This window comes from Atta colombica, unplaced genomic scaffold (genome assembly GCF_001594045.1).
Source record: "Atta colombica isolate Treedump-2 unplaced genomic scaffold, Acol1.0 scaffold19, whole genome shotgun sequence".
Classification (NCBI taxonomy): domain Eukaryota; kingdom Metazoa; phylum Arthropoda; class Insecta; order Hymenoptera; family Formicidae; genus Atta; species Atta colombica.
Genome location: NW_017259282.1, coordinates 783981 through 800196, shown reverse-complemented (window position 1 = coordinate 800196; position 16216 = coordinate 783981). Strand labels below are relative to the sequence as shown.

General features: G+C 29.5%; 2 protein-coding genes across 3 annotated transcripts in view; one reads left to right on the top strand and one right to left on the bottom strand.

The window, feature by feature from the left end:
• The window catches only part of LOC108686810 (glutamine synthetase 2 cytoplasmic), a 224606-nt gene that overhangs the window by 202447 nt on the left and 5943 nt on the right, over positions 1-16216 (top strand). The window lies entirely within an intron of this gene.
• LOC108686811 (surfeit locus protein 1) overlaps positions 2803-16216 on the bottom strand; it is a 50134-nt gene continuing 36720 nt past the window's right edge. Inside the window, exons 2-5 of one of the 2 annotated variants that reach the window (XM_018192283.1) lie at positions 6077-6198; positions 5758-5955; positions 5459-5629; positions 2803-5335 (exon numbers count right to left, since the gene is read on the bottom strand). In XM_018192283.1, the coding sequence (XP_018047772.1) occupies positions 5122-5335; positions 5459-5629; positions 5758-5955; positions 6077-6198 (705 nt within the window). In that variant the 3' untranslated portion in view covers positions 2803-5121. The remainder of the gene's footprint in view (positions 5336-5458; positions 5630-5757; positions 5956-6076; positions 6199-16216) is intronic. The other variant, XM_018192284.1, reaches the window with a different exon arrangement.

Sequence of the window (16216 nt, the reverse complement as noted above, 5' to 3'; positions counted from 1 at the left end):
ATAAATTATTATAAAGATAGCTTTTAGTAAATATGTTATATATAATATATTACAAAGAATATAGTCGATGAAAAAATGATTAAAAAACGACGCATTGCTAGTCATCTTATAATTTTATCCATATAATAAATCTTATCCATGACCTAACTTTTTTGGACATCTTTTAGTCATCTCTTTAAAATTTTTTTTAAAGTTTTATATTTTTTATATTTGGGCAAATATAACATTTAATAATATCGAATTTCTAAATTAATTTTTACACAAAACAATGAAATTGCATGATTGATGATATACATCCCATTTCCTGCAATGCTCGCCATGTCCTATATGGCAAGAGCCATAACTAAGCTAAAGTGATGAAGATAAATTTCTTAGTAAAAAAAAATAATTTGTTACCGGCTGTTATATCTATCTATTTTCACCACAAAATACATATCATATCATTTGAGTGAGCCTAAGGGAATGCTATGCTCGTATTAACCTGTTGAATTTTGAACTAAAATGTCATGATTTATTATCGACCAAAAAATGAAGTATACAATAAAATCATGACATTTTAGTTTACCGGTAACAAATCATTTTTTTTCACTAAGAAGTTTACCACTTTAGTTTAATTTGGCGGCTTCTTTGATCTACAGAAACTATACAGCATCTACTTTTCAATTTTTTTGACGTAAACTATCACTAAAAGTAAATGCTAGCAAGTAACATATTAGGAAAAAAAACAAAAAATTTTTATTTTTACAATTTCAATCACACGTCATCAATTTTAAAACCGCGGGAGATCTGCCACATGTTTTCTTCATGTTTACCTAATAAATGATGAATTAAAGACGATTTCAAATGGTAACAAATGGAGACCATTTTTGTGTCATTATCTTCCGGACTATCCCCTTTGGAAGCAAATTGAGCTCATGCATACTGCTCATGAATGAATGAAAACTAAAAAGTATCAAAATAATAGAAAGATATCTTTTTCATGTTGTCGACAATACGAAGAGATATCTTTTAAACGACTTTTTGCTTTGTGAAAATGCAACTATAGAAAGATGATCTTTTTTGTAGTAAATTAAATTTTTAAGGTTAACTTTAACATAACTTAGTTTTAAAAAAGATACCTATAAAACATCTTTTCGTCTTGCTGAAAAGACTATCTAAAAACGATATCTTTTCGCCATCTTTTTAGATATCTTTCCGCTTTGTCGGGAAAACAACTTAAAAAAAGAACGAAAAAGATTTTTTTCATTTTCATTATATATTTTAGTATTTTGTGCTGTCTGAGATCTTTTGTATTGTATAATCATTAGTTGTTAACAAAAAAACCAGCGATTTTATTCAAAAAATTATGTAAAACGGTAAAAATTTTCTTTTTTACTTTTTTTGGTTGTTCGTTCAGATCAAATTCAATTTTTAACTTTTCAATTACTTTTTTTTATTAACTTAATTTCTAATTCAATTAATTTTATTAGGATTAACTTATCTTAACTAAATTAAATTTTTAAGATTAATTTTAACGTAACTTAGTTTTAAAAAAGTTTTTAAAAAAAATTAACTTACCCGACTGGGTATAAATGTTAAATATTTTATGGTTTGTATTATATTTTTACATATAATTTTATATATTGCAGCGCAATATATTGTAATTGCATTGTACTGTGCATTAATCAAATAATGTTTAGAAGAAAAAATATAAGCCGTTCTTATTTATCTGTTTAAATGTGCAGTGTATTATGGAAACAAAATTGCTTGAAATGAAAAGTTTTAAATATTTCAAAACATTTCACAAGTATTTATTTTTTTATATAAAAGCAATGGTGTAAAATAACAAAAAATCAAAATTTTTATAATAAATACATTTATCATAACTGAATTTATACTCTTATATTATTCTTTACATCAAGCACCGATGATTTAATTGAAATTATATTCTTTAAACATTATTTTTATTAAAAAATGTACAGCAATTACAAGATTGACAGTTAATCGAGAAAAAAACCTTCTCTAAAAATGTAATTTTCAACATTCAAATTGTTATTTTATTTTCAAAATGACATGTTTAAAAATATATATATTTTATTTAAAATATATATTTAATATTATAATATTAAATATGTATTAAAAATATGTTATATTTGACATCCTCGCGCTGCGAATATTAAAAATATATTTTTGTTTCTAAGGAAATCATATCGGTTCCGAATATATCTTCGTTATAAAATCAAAAACAAGATGAATTCGAAAAAAATAACATAAATCTTCGCGTAAATCATATTTTCGATTTAACTTTTGACTACTAATACGGCTCTAAAAGAGTAATCGCTGAATTGATACTGAGTTTCGTTATTTGATATGAAAGAATCGTATTCAGTGTTTTCAATTTATATGTTTCATTTGCGTAATGATCACACCGAACTTCGAAGCAGATTTGTTTTTAACTTTTTTCAACATTAAGTTATTCAATCTATCATCTGATTCTGAGTTTCACAATAGTTATTACACGTAAAATCGCGTTCAATATAATAAATATAATATATCAAGGAACAGAAATTTTGTACGTATCTAAATAGATGCGAAATTTAGCCTGCAACAAAATCTGAGTAGTTGAAGTGTGTATGAAGGATGCTGAATAAGCACATTCATCAAATTAAGTACATTGGAAAAAATGCTGAATTTTAATAAATATTTGTTTCAATAGTACTAACGAAATATTTACTTATAATAAATAAATATTTATTCAAAATAAAAAATTATACCTAAACCTCAAATAAATATATATTTACATTTAATTAATATTTCGTTTGTATTATTGAAACATTTGTTAAAATTTAGTAAATTTTTTTTTTATGAATTCTTCCGAAATGCGCACGTTTTAGAGAGCTAATTAGCTAAGTGTGTAGCACGTTTCATTTAATTGGAAAATATCGATATTTTCAGATTAAAAATGATTTTTTTCATTCAATATACGTTCTTCGTTTCCTAGTTAGATAAAACACGATCGTCTATGTGAGCATCTCCAAAGGATTTGCCTGAAAATTAGGGCCATGGCACACAAAAAAACTTAAATAAACAATAAACGATAGACCAATCACAGAAGAGTTCGTAAGGCCATAACGTAAGCAGTAATTAATCCAACATTGATTTCCTTATTGCTTACGTCTTACTGCTTTAAATTTTTGTGTGCCATGGCCTTAATGGTCGTTGTGATTTTTACGGCCATAAATGTATAACTGAAAGTCACTATGGATAAAATGTAGTACAATGCGATAATAGCATATAAGGACATATCCTTAGGAATATGTGAGGGATCAATAAAGGTACGATGATCGAGAGAATCGATATGCGACTTGCCTTCAATGTTCAAAGTCGTTGCGAAGACGTCGCATGAATAGTATATCTAGCAAATATAAAGTTAGCACAATTAATACGTCTAAGAAAGTCTACTATTTCATATTTCGTAAGTTTAAGGCAAGAGTAGATTTCGAAGTCGAAAAATATGTATACGATGTTTCCGAAGAAAGGTGCATCGAATGTTGTCAAAGCGAAAATCGGAGATTAACTTCGATAGTTAAATTTTTAGAGGATTATAATCGCATATCATACCAATTGTTAAATAAAAAAATTTTATTTTATCATTCTTAAATTTATTAAATATAAAGTTTCAACCAAGAGAGACATGTAATATCTACGAAGTTGAGCAATCCTCATCTCTTCATTTCTTAGTAAAAGCTAATTCCGAATGCTTTCAAAATTAGAATTCTTTATCATGTACCTATTCTCCCGAAACATTTCGTGTATGAATAAAATAAAAACATGTAATATTTTTATGCCTTCAAGAACGGATCCTATAGGTAAGAAAGCGATCAATGTGTTTAAACTAATTTAAGAACATCACATCGATATCGCGACAATAAAATGTACGCTCGATAATACACCTGCGAAAGATGTAAAATGTATATCCCACTTCGCAAAATAATAACGACATAATGAACACCAACAAAACAAAAATGTTAATCTTAATGAAACTTCATCAATTTTATGACAATGACTTTTTATGAAATATCGATGAAGGCTCAGCGAAACAATCAATTAACAATCTTATTGTACTTTAAGGCACACGAATTTCATGGAATAATTTTAAATCTGAAAATAATTATAAATAATCTAATTTAATTAAAAAATTAACCAAACAAAATATTTCAATTCTCATTATAACACAACATAAATTTTTAAAAATTTATAAAAAAGATACGAATTATGAACATAAAAACGAGCTTAATGAAATATTTATTTTATTTCACATTCTTTACTATGCCCTGACTTGTCTTGCTAGTTCCCTGTTCGATCTGTTTTTGTATATTATTATTATATTATTGTCAGTGTTATTTGTCATTCTTATATTATATGATAGTATAATTATATAAATCAATGTAATTTATATATTGCATATTTTCATACTTGTATAAAAATTTATTTTTATGCTGACTTTGTGGAAGTATATTGTACATCATGGGTGCTCAATGTCCGGCTCGCACTTACAATCGTATTCCAACATATATAATCGTATTTCAAAAAAAATTCGACGTGAGTAAAGCGCGCGCAGCGGAAAAACCCGCGGGCAATAGTCAAAATTTGAAATAGCCCTTCGGTCTAACTAATTGGGCACCCATATTGTATACCATGACCATTGTTAAAGATTTTGTTAGTGAAAGCTTGTAGCGATTGCTGTTATAGTCATCATTGTTGTTATTATTATGAAAACGAAAGGTAGGGAGGCCTTTTTTCTGGGGAACAATTACATAATATTTTGTTCTAGAAATGGAACATTTAGTTATTATGTTTACGAAATAAAGAATTCAAAGAATTACATTTCTTTTCCAGTTTTGTGTCCGTTCATTTCGCACAAATCAAGTAGTTACATTTTGATTTTTTCATAATGTGAAAACAATGAAATACGTAATTGGAAAACTAATTAGAAATATAGTATAATGTATAATCATAATTAAAAATTATTATGACAAATATACAATTGCATAACTAAATATATATAATAATTATTATATACACATAATTATATTTCTATATTTTTTTATGTATAGCAGGTATATAAATACCTAAACGCATTTAAATAAGAGGTAATTTCTGTATAAACTGTCGGAACCACATGTAACTCGTGCAGGCAGACAACGAGTACCAAGTGATTATATAACTCAAATGTTCATTCCTTAAAGTTACTTTCGTTTGGCCTCCGATTGGACCTTGAGGTATATTATACTCGGCCAATAATTCTATATATACAGGTTCTGCTTCTGCTATCTTTGCCATTGCATTTAAATCTCTAGAACATACTTATTTAAATTTTTATGTGATAGAAAACATCGTTCTTCACAGTATTAAATATTTTTTTTAGTTTGATTACTATAGAAATGACTAATAGAATAAGTAAACTATGTGCCTTTACCTGTAATGCCATACACCTTTCGCAGGTGTATTATTGAACACAAATGGAGGTCGCTTTTCAGTTATTCTAATAATACCAGTAATTTCTACGGGGTCTATAATCTTATTTCCCATTTTATATATTGAGTGATCACATCTAGGAATCCATCCACGATTTACCATAATAATCAAGCTAAACTCAAGAAATAATATCAAATTCATTTTATACTGAATTAGAAAATGTAAAAGTATTGAGTTTGTTTGTTGTTTTAGTTTGTTCATAATTTTTTTTTAATCAACAATTAATAAAAGCATAATTACTCTCGATCCTCCAATTTGAAAGGCGTAATCACATAATATCCCGAACTTGTTTTGCGAGAAAATATTCCACCATCTTTTTCATTAACAACTTCTCCATTAATAATTAGGCTTCTAGGTCCTATCAAAAATTCTTTTTCATATAAAAATTTGCCCTTCACTTTCATACGATAATATTCTTTATCTTTTAATTCGTTTAGGCTAAAAAGAAATGGTTTTATCAAACGTTTATAACAATAAATAATGCTTGCAATCTAATATTCTAAATTAGAATATTATAAATTAATTTTTTCTTTCAAAATTACTAATATCATAACCTTACTCTGATGGCAAATCGATTGGTTCTGCTGAAGTACGTTGCTTAAGCTTTTCTATTAGATCCAGCTTCCATCTCCATCTCTTAATTTGCCATGTACCAAGTGCAAATGTAACAATAGGTACTCCCTAAAATACAGAAACGTACAACATACAAAAATTAAATTTTAAAATTATTGATAAAATCTCGATTAATAGAACTGCTTAGAAAATATCGAGATCTTGTAAATATCTAAACGATATCTTTTTAAAGATATTTTCAAGATATTTCTAGAAGATATCTAGAAGTCTAAAAGATGTCTATAAAAATTTTGTTGAAAAATTTCTAAAAGATATCTATAGACGTCTTAAAGAAATCTTGAAAGATATCTTTAAAATATTTGTAATAGATATATTAAAGATATCAAAATGTCTCTCTTGAAAAATGTTTTTTAAGACATTTCTTTAAAGATATCTATTAGACTAGTATATACTAAAAACAAGTCAAAATATAATATAATAGATTTATGCATATCGGTCCTCGCAAAAATGAAGACAATATACGAAAGCTGATATTTAATTACATCCAAGATAACGAATTCGATCATTATTTCTCGTTATTAATTCATGGTGGAATTTTTTCAACCATGAGTAATTTCGTAACGAATTTTCCGTTTTCCGTTGGTGATAATTATCACAAAATATAACAGGAGAAATTGCGATTTTTATCATAGGTAATCCTTTTCATTAATATAAATTTTTCCATCGATTATTATACATAATAATAATGATACAGATATACAATAAATCTGTATATCTGTTTATTTATACAGATAATATAATATCATTTGACATACGGTTCTACACCAATGTAAACCTAGTGCCCAACTTTATTAAAAATATAAATGAATACACTGTAGCGCGTTTGTACTTTGTACCTGTTTGTACCGATCATTATTTCTTTTATACTTCAAACAGTTAAAAAATAAGTGATTTACAAAAAAATGACCAAATTTAAGGTTCTTTAATTTCATTTATATCATTCAAAAAAGAATTGTTTGTACCCGTTTGTACCTCTTTTATTCTCGTTTGTACCTCAAAGAATTCGGAGATACAACGTTTTTCAAAATTTCGGCAAGAGGGTAATTTCGGCCATTTTTGAAGTATAAACGAAAGAGGTACAAATAAAAGAGATACAAACGAGTGCAAACAATTCTTTTTCAAATGCCGTTGGTCACTTTTCGGTATCTTGTAAATTGGCTAATTTCGCAAATATAGAAATTGTGCAAAAATTGAAAAGTAGTATCTCCGAATCCTTTGAGGTAGGGAAGAGTAAAGTCCTATATTATAAGAAATGTGCAAATGGAATTCACTTGCTGATTGACTTTACCAATGAAAATTGGGAATATCGGGTTCGTAGCTGATCAATTATCAATACAAAGCAGCTGTACTAAAGATCTTGTGTAAGATTCTAGAGGTTAAAGATATTACAATAAGAACTATATTAATAATACTACATTAAGAAACATTCTTATTATTCAACATGCATTTCTCAACTGATGTTTCGCAACTTTTGTAGTCTCTTATTTAACGTTGTTTATAATGTTGGAAAATAAGAATGTTTCTTAATTAGTATTGTAGTACCTTCACCTAATATCTAGAATTTTACATAGGATCTTTAGTATAGCTGCTTTGTATTGATAATTGATCAACTGCAGTCCCGATATTCCCGATTTTGATTGGTTGCTCAATCAATCAGCAAGCGAATACTATTTGCACATCTCTTATAATATCCCAGCAAACGAAAATGGATTGAAACGGATTAAAATGGATTCAGATGTTCAGAAATATGGATTCATGAATATTAAAATAAATCCTTTTCAATCCTGAATGCATTTTTATTTATTTATACGAATTGCATAGAGCATACCTCTATGCCTTTCAATCCAAAAATGATATTAGCATTTTCTGTGCATCGTGAATACTATTCAATTCAGAATTATGAATAGAAAGTAGTTTTTTTAATTCAGTTAAATTCAAAAATAATCAGCAATTTCTATGTAACGTGTACTGCTCAATATTCTGAATATGAAATGCAGTTTTTCAATCTAATTGAATAAAAAAAACTTTTATTTAAAAATGCCATAAATGCTACTTAAATTATTTAAAATTATAAGGAAATTTTTCATTTTAATCCAACTAAGTTCAAAAAAATTATAACGTAAAAATAATTGAGCTATGTTCATTTGTTTATCTTTGATTAGAAGTAAAATGAATGATCGATGTGAACACTCACACACTAAATCGAATTAGGCTAATCACGGCGCGCTACATCGACTAAGCAAGATTAAATTATCCAACACTTACCCAATGTTGACTCATAATAATATAAATTATTTATACTTTATTATACCTGTTTTTATATCTGTTAAATGATATTTTTATTATATCTATGATTTCGTTACTAGTTTAGCTGGTTGTAATTGAACTAGAGAATGAATAACACATTTACCAATTGAAGAAGTGGTGTAGCGGATAAACGTAGTAGATTCGTAATTCAGAGGTCCCAGATTCGAATCCCACTAAGATGCATTTTTTTTAAATTAATTTGAAGTAATTAATTTTAGATATAATTATTATAAATGTCTTAGGAATAAAATTTGTAATCCTTAAAGATGAATGTTTTTTTTTTCGAATATTAAACTAGTGTCAGCTTGGATCCAATCCATTTCAATCCATTCAATCCATCATGGATTTAAAGTACACATTAAAAAATTTTTAATCCATTTTAATCTATTCTCGTTTGCTGGGATTCTAGGGGAGAGTGGGCATAAAAGAGCTAGTTTTTTCAAAATATGGAAAAAATATTTAATCTGATATTGAACAAATAAAATTATTTCGAACTTAAGTATACACATTTGTAAGATCTCTTAACAGAAAAATAATTTAATCATTAACAGAAATTTAATTACCATTTTTATATAAAAATTCTAGAAATTCAGTTCTTTCAAAACAAGGTGGTTTTGAAAGAACCGTTACCTATTTTGAAAAAGCCAGATACTAAATTATAAAAGCTTTAACACAAGTCAAATAAAAATGTCATTCTTTAATAAATATTTTTTTTTAAATTAATAAATGTTTGAAAAATAGAAAATATAAGTAATATTTCTAATTAAAAACACTCGTAAAAAAAATGAAAAAACTTATTGCCCAATGAAGTATGAGCCCAACCACAATTTGCACTAATATTAATTCTTTCGGAAAAGAACGTATACGTTTAAATGTGCAGACTGTACTTTTCGTAAATTGCTAAGTTGTGACGATAACTGAATAAAAGATTCGGATTTTTGTGTTATACGAATTAGTTCTTGAGTTACATGAGTACATGTTAATTCTACATTGTTAAATTGTTCTTCTGATTGCTGTTGGGAATCACTCTCAATTATGTCTCTGAATTATATCTAAAAAGAGCAAAATACGGCTGAGTCAGTAATGCTTCAATGGGTTCTTTCTAGCAAGAGACACAGATGACATCATAATGACATTCATGAATGAATCATATATCCTTGTTATTTTCTAATGTTAAATTCTAATTAAACGAAAATATGATCACTGTGTCACACTCAACAAATTATGGGGTGTTCCACCATCGACCGAACAAGATCACGCTCAAATGACGCTTCGAAGCACGAATGTAGAAGATGAAACCTTTCACGATTACGTTCATGAGAAGGTAATAATGGCCAACCGAATTTTTGTAAGTGGCGATAAAATTCTGGAATACATTATTGACGGTATTCCTGACATGAATCTTCGCGACATGGCACGAGTTCAAGATTTCTTCATGCGAGAATAGATGCTGCAGACTTTTGAAGAAATACAGTTAGAAGATAGGAGACTTCCATTTTCCTCAGCGTCGACGAAAAATAATGACGAAAGTGCGATGAAGAATAAGAGTGATAAAAGTGCTAAGGACGACAATAACGAAAGTAAGACAGGAAGTGTCGAAAAGAAAAGCGGACAAAGCGTTGTTTTAATTGTGGTTCGAAAGATCACGAATTGCCCGTGGCAAAAAAAGAGTAGGAAGTGCTTTGAGTGAGTTGGTGAATATGGATACATTGCGTCGGATTGTCCTAGTAAGCAACAAATAACGGTGAATTGCACGATAACCTATCCGTGGCATAAACAAACTAAAGATGTATTAATCGATGATGTTCCTGTGCAAACGATTATCGCTACGGGAAGTGACATAATAATAATGCGAGCGGACAAGTTTATTAAACTAGGGTCACCGTCTCTTTCGCGCGAACAAATACGATTCCGAAGGATAGGTAAAGAATAGAACACGATGATCGGGAAATTCTGCGCAAAGCTAACGATTGATAGAAATTCGTACACGATCACTATTCATGTTGTTTCGGAACTATCGCGGTATGACCAGCTCATAGGGAAACTTCCTCGATATTGTAGAATTAAATGTTAAGCTAGTCGTTACTATAGTTAAACCGATAGATTCTGATAGTATTCTCGCAGAAATATGTCAAATTTCTATAGATTGTGAATCAAAAATTAATGCAAATTTGTCTTACGCAACGAGAAGATTAAAGAAAAATTGCCAGTGTTGGTAAACGATTATAAGCCGGAGCAAATGCGTGATGTTGACATAACAATGAAGCTTTTGTTGAAAGATGATGAACCAGTTAAGACCGTGGCGATTATCGACAAGAAAGACGAGGTAAATAAATAAATCGATGAATGATTAGCGACCGGAATCGTATAACCTTCGATATCCGGATATACTAGTCCAATTGTGTTGGTAACAAAAAGAGATGGGAGATGGCATATAGTCACAATGATAGATGTTAAAACGAAAATATATCTAAAATTATCATATAAAAACGTAGACGTTTCGGTCAAGATTTGATCATCATCAGTACATCAAGATGATAAATAAAGAAATATAAAACATTAAATAATTAAACAAAAATCACTAGTCAAAAAGATATTAAAACAGTATCAAGATGACAAATAGAAAAAATATATAAAACAATGATACATTAAAACAATGATCGTTAATAAGATGGTAAAAGAATTTTCCAATCGCTTATGATAGTTAATCGAGTAAGATGAAATCCAGAAAATGAAATTAATCAAAAATTTTAACGCTTCTGACGAATAATCCTGTTCTGTTTATGATTCCTTCTTAAAGGAAGAAAAGAGCGACATCATGAAAATACGGAATTTCCAGATTTTATTTAAAATTAAAAGAAAATAAGGCGCTATTTAATAATTTAAATTTTAAACAATAATTATTCATGAAAATCAATATAAATTCGTAGCAACACTCGCTTACCACACAAGCATGGTATTTTTTTACGCAAATCCTCGCAAATGTAACGCGGAGTAAGTAACACAATTTAAAAAACAGAACAATTTGAATAAATAGTAAGAATCACTGCTGACAAAAATTTTAGAAGCATAGCTTGCGACAATATTTATATATTATAAAAGGAGAAGGAATGATATTGGAGAAGATAAATCTATATGTGAGTATAGGGGCTTTTTTCTATGATTGGTAGGTAGATTTCAGGAAAGCATTCTGTGTCACTCTGTTTGTTTAAACCTTTTTCTTGTCGTTTGATATGTATCATCTCGGAGATCACCCTTTTATAATAAGATTGTTCTGAGTCAAGAATGTTAGTATTATTCCAATCAATCGTATGATGGTGATCAAGTTTGTGACGAAAGATAACAGACAAAGAATTTGTAGGTTTTTTTGAAAATCATTTATGTATTCTTTTAAACGCGTCTTTAATTTCCTTTTTGTTTGTCCAACATAAGAATAATTGCAATCATGACAGTTAATTTTATAAACGACATTTGAGTGTTCTTCTTTTTTAATTTTGTCTTTTGCTTAATTAATTAATTTTTTGTATTTCATTATTTATCTTCTTGATGTACTGATGATGGTCAAATCTTGACTGAAAAGTTCTACATTTTTACCGAATGTATGTTTTTATATGATAATTTTAAATATACGACTTTCGTTTTAACATCTATTTGTTATAACTGTATGCTCCCTATTATTTATATTTTGTATTTTTGAGCCACCTTCAAACATTTAAAAAAAGAGATGGATCGACAAGTATGTAGACTATTGACTGCTCAACAAAAGATTATTAAAGATCATTAGTCCCTTATTTTGATTGAAAATTATTTAGACATGTTGCAAGATGCGAAGATATTTAATATGCTCGACCTTAAGACCAGGTTTTTCCATGTATCGGTTAACGAGTAAAAAATACATTCGTGCCGGACAGACACAACGAGTTCACGAAGATGCCATTTGAGTTGTGCACCAACAGTTTTTCAGAAGTATATTAACGCTATATTCAAAGATTTAATATGAGATCACGTTGATTTACATGGATAACTTAATCACCTTCTGTTGATTACAATAGCGGATTAAAGAAACTCGAATATGTATTGAAGAAGAGAGCAAGTCAGCACGGATTAGTCATTAATTGAAGAAATGTAGTTTTACAAACGCAAGTAAATTATCTGGCTCATATTATAGAAAACGGACAGATTCGATCCTCAGAACGTAAAACTGACGCTGTGAAGAACTTTCTGATACCTACCAACCTTCGTCAAGTATAACAACAGTTTCTCATCGGATATTTCGAAAGTTCGTATTCCTGATTACTCTATTACGCGACCGTTGACAAATTTATTAAGATCTGAAGCGAAGTTTAAGTTTGAGGCCTTAGAAAAGAATTTGAAGAGTTGAAATCAATTCTCATAAGTAAATCTGTGTTAAAATCATACAGAGTGTACACAGAAATCGAACTCCACACGGACGCCTTATTTCTTAGATATGACACGATCCTTCTCCAGCGTAGTTGACGATGCGATATATCCTGTATATTATGCGAGCGATAAAACGAACCCCAGTGAAACAGAAATATATTAATTATGAGCTGAAAATTCTTGCTATAATGAAGGTTTTAAAGAAGTTTCGGGTGTACTTAATGCACGCGCCTTTTAAAATTGTAACTTTGCCAAGCAATTCACTCACTATGTCGAAAAAGAATTTATGTTTGCGAATAGCGCTGTAGGCACTGATCTTAGAAGATTATAATTATCATCTCGAACACTTCGAACATCGACTGGGTAAGAATGAGACACGTAGATTGAGCAGCATTGAGTAGAAATCCTTTATCGATAAGTCTGATACTTCAAGAGGATGAAGACGATTTAATTGCTCGACTTCAGAAGGCTCAGAACGACGACGAAGACACGAAGAAAATCATTCGACTGACTCAAGAAGACAAAGCTCATTCCATAAGTAGAAGATTGCTGTTTAAAGAAGTCGACGTTCGTCTGGTAATTCTTAGGGCTACGAGTTCACAAGTATTCGGGCGTGCTCACGAGCGAGGACATTTTTCTGTTGCCAAGACCGAGGCAAATGTCAAGAGAGATTATCATGTACAAAATCTGCGAGGGAAGACTGAAAAGTTTATTTTTAATTGTATAGATTGCATATTAGTTACCTGTTTGCCTAACAGCAAGGCAAGCAGGAGAGCTTTCTATGTCCTATAAAGAAGAGAGAGATCCCATTGTATACATATCACATTGATCATTTGGGTCCTTTAACAAATACGAAAAAATCCTACTGATATGTATTTGCTGCAATTGATGGTTTCAGCAAGTTCATATAGCTGTACGCAACTAGATCGTGGGACAGCGTTCATGTCTGGGGATTTCGCCGAGTACTGTAGAAAAAATCCAACATGTTTTGATGACCACTAGAGTGCCTAGAGCTAACGGTCAGATCGAGCAAGTTAACCGGACGCTCATACCGCTCCTGACTAGCTGCTCTCAAGCCTGAAGAGTGACACTAAATATCTAGACACGTACAACGAAACATGATGTTCGTCAAACATCGTTCCATTTGTTGGAACACACGACTCTGTGAAGATCATAATCATTCGCGAGCTGTTGGAACGAGAATGGGCAGCTTCTTTCCAGGAAAAGCGTGACGATCTGCGACTCCAAGCTAAGGAGAGTATCGCGAAGATACAACGAAATATATGACAAATATACGGCAAATCGACAACATTATATCAAGAAGAAGATGATAGCAATCAAGCGCAAAATACACCAGGCTCCAAACTCTCAGTTAAATATTTTGGGCCGTATAAGATAATAAAAATCTTGCGCAATAACCGATACATAAGTCCATAAGATAAGCGAGCATAACGGGTCGAATAAAACTACATCATCAGCTGATTACAAATCTTGTTTTGTGTCGACGATAGGAAAAAGAGTGATTACAATTGGAGAATGGAGAGAAAAACCTCAACGGACAAGCCGTGAGCCTGAACATTCGAGGATGAATGTAAACACAGAATGGCCGAATGTAGGATCGATTATATGCGAAAGTGCTTGAGCGAATGAGATAGAAACGCGAATGATGAGAAAAAAGTCAGTCTACGCTGAAACTCATACGACAGCAATCACAGTAGTGCCTAAGTCTTGTATTTAACCTACATAAAAAAAATTCTACATATATGAGAATAATTGTGAAGCTGCCGAAAAAAATCTGATATATACACAAAAGACAGATATTATATTATTTATATTATTTATTATATATTATATATTATTTATTATATATTATTTATTATATATCCATGTATCATTATATTATACATAATCAGCAAAATCAGTTCAAATACAGTATTACAAAAAATACATTAGAACTTAAATCTTAGCGAATTATAGGAGATTATAGGAGATGAAACAATTCTTCTTGAATATTTGAAACATCGTTCTTTCATGCGAGTTTAGATGTATGGTCTAGCCACCTCTTAAAAGTTAAGACATGCATTTCCAACAATTCAGCATTTAATTATAAATTACAACTGGTTTGATATTCGGCAATGTATATCCATGTTTTCGTTGATCGAAGAACTTTCTTTTAATATTGTTACGAATATAGATGACATAATAGCAAATACTAATTTAATAAGAATAGTTATATTGATACTCGAAGAAAATCCATTTATAAAAAAGGCATGTAAGAGATTGTATTGACAGCTTTCCGCGTTGTTAATTGGTTCTTTTGTTTAACTCACTTCGTACTGCATAAGAAACTGTTATTGTAAGATTGTATTTTGATAGTTCAGTATACAGTTTCGATAATTGCTGTTTTATGTTCATCAACATTTGATGTAACGTATGTGTAAAGCGGGATTGTATTGCATTGCAATAAACATACCGACTTATATCAGATTTAAATTGATGCCAGGTATTTAAAATAATTATATAATATACGGAGGACTGTATAATTGCAGCGCAAATATATTAAATTATTAATTAGATGTTTGCAATTATTTAAACATCATATTAAAACATCATATTAAATCCTCCTTCACCCCATCTACAAATATTCAGAATAATTAAAGACGTATTTTCATTATAAGCATTCATGATAAGCATAAAAAATAAATAAATATACTTTATTTTTATAGTACACAAGGAGATGACACAAACTGCGAAACACGAATTGGAATATGTCCCATATCATTTGTAAGGCGGAATTGAGTGTAAAAAAATTTGATTGTATAAAAAGAATTTGGATACATAGATTCTTGTTTCAGAGATTTGTATGTGAAGCATGATAATAATGAATAAAAAATAAATATAAAACGAAATATTATTTTATAAAATGTTTGTAATGTACAATTCATTTGTGTTTACAACATTGTAAATAAGGAACCTTAGGCTCGTAATCTCTTTCTTTTTCATGTTTTTACATATAAATGTTTCTTGAAACTAAAAAAAATTGATACAGTATGGTCTCGAATTTTCTTCGTAAAACATACAAATATTACACGCGCACCTTAAGGTGCTCTCGGCTACGTTTCTTTCTTTATCACTACTTATCTCGCAATACTTATCTCGCAGCAGGTCGATTACTCAACTTCACATGCAAATTACATTATGTACATACATACATACATACATACATACATACACACATACATACATACACACATACATACATACACACATACATACATACACACATACATACATACATACATACATACATACATACATACATACATACATACATACATACATACATACATACATACAT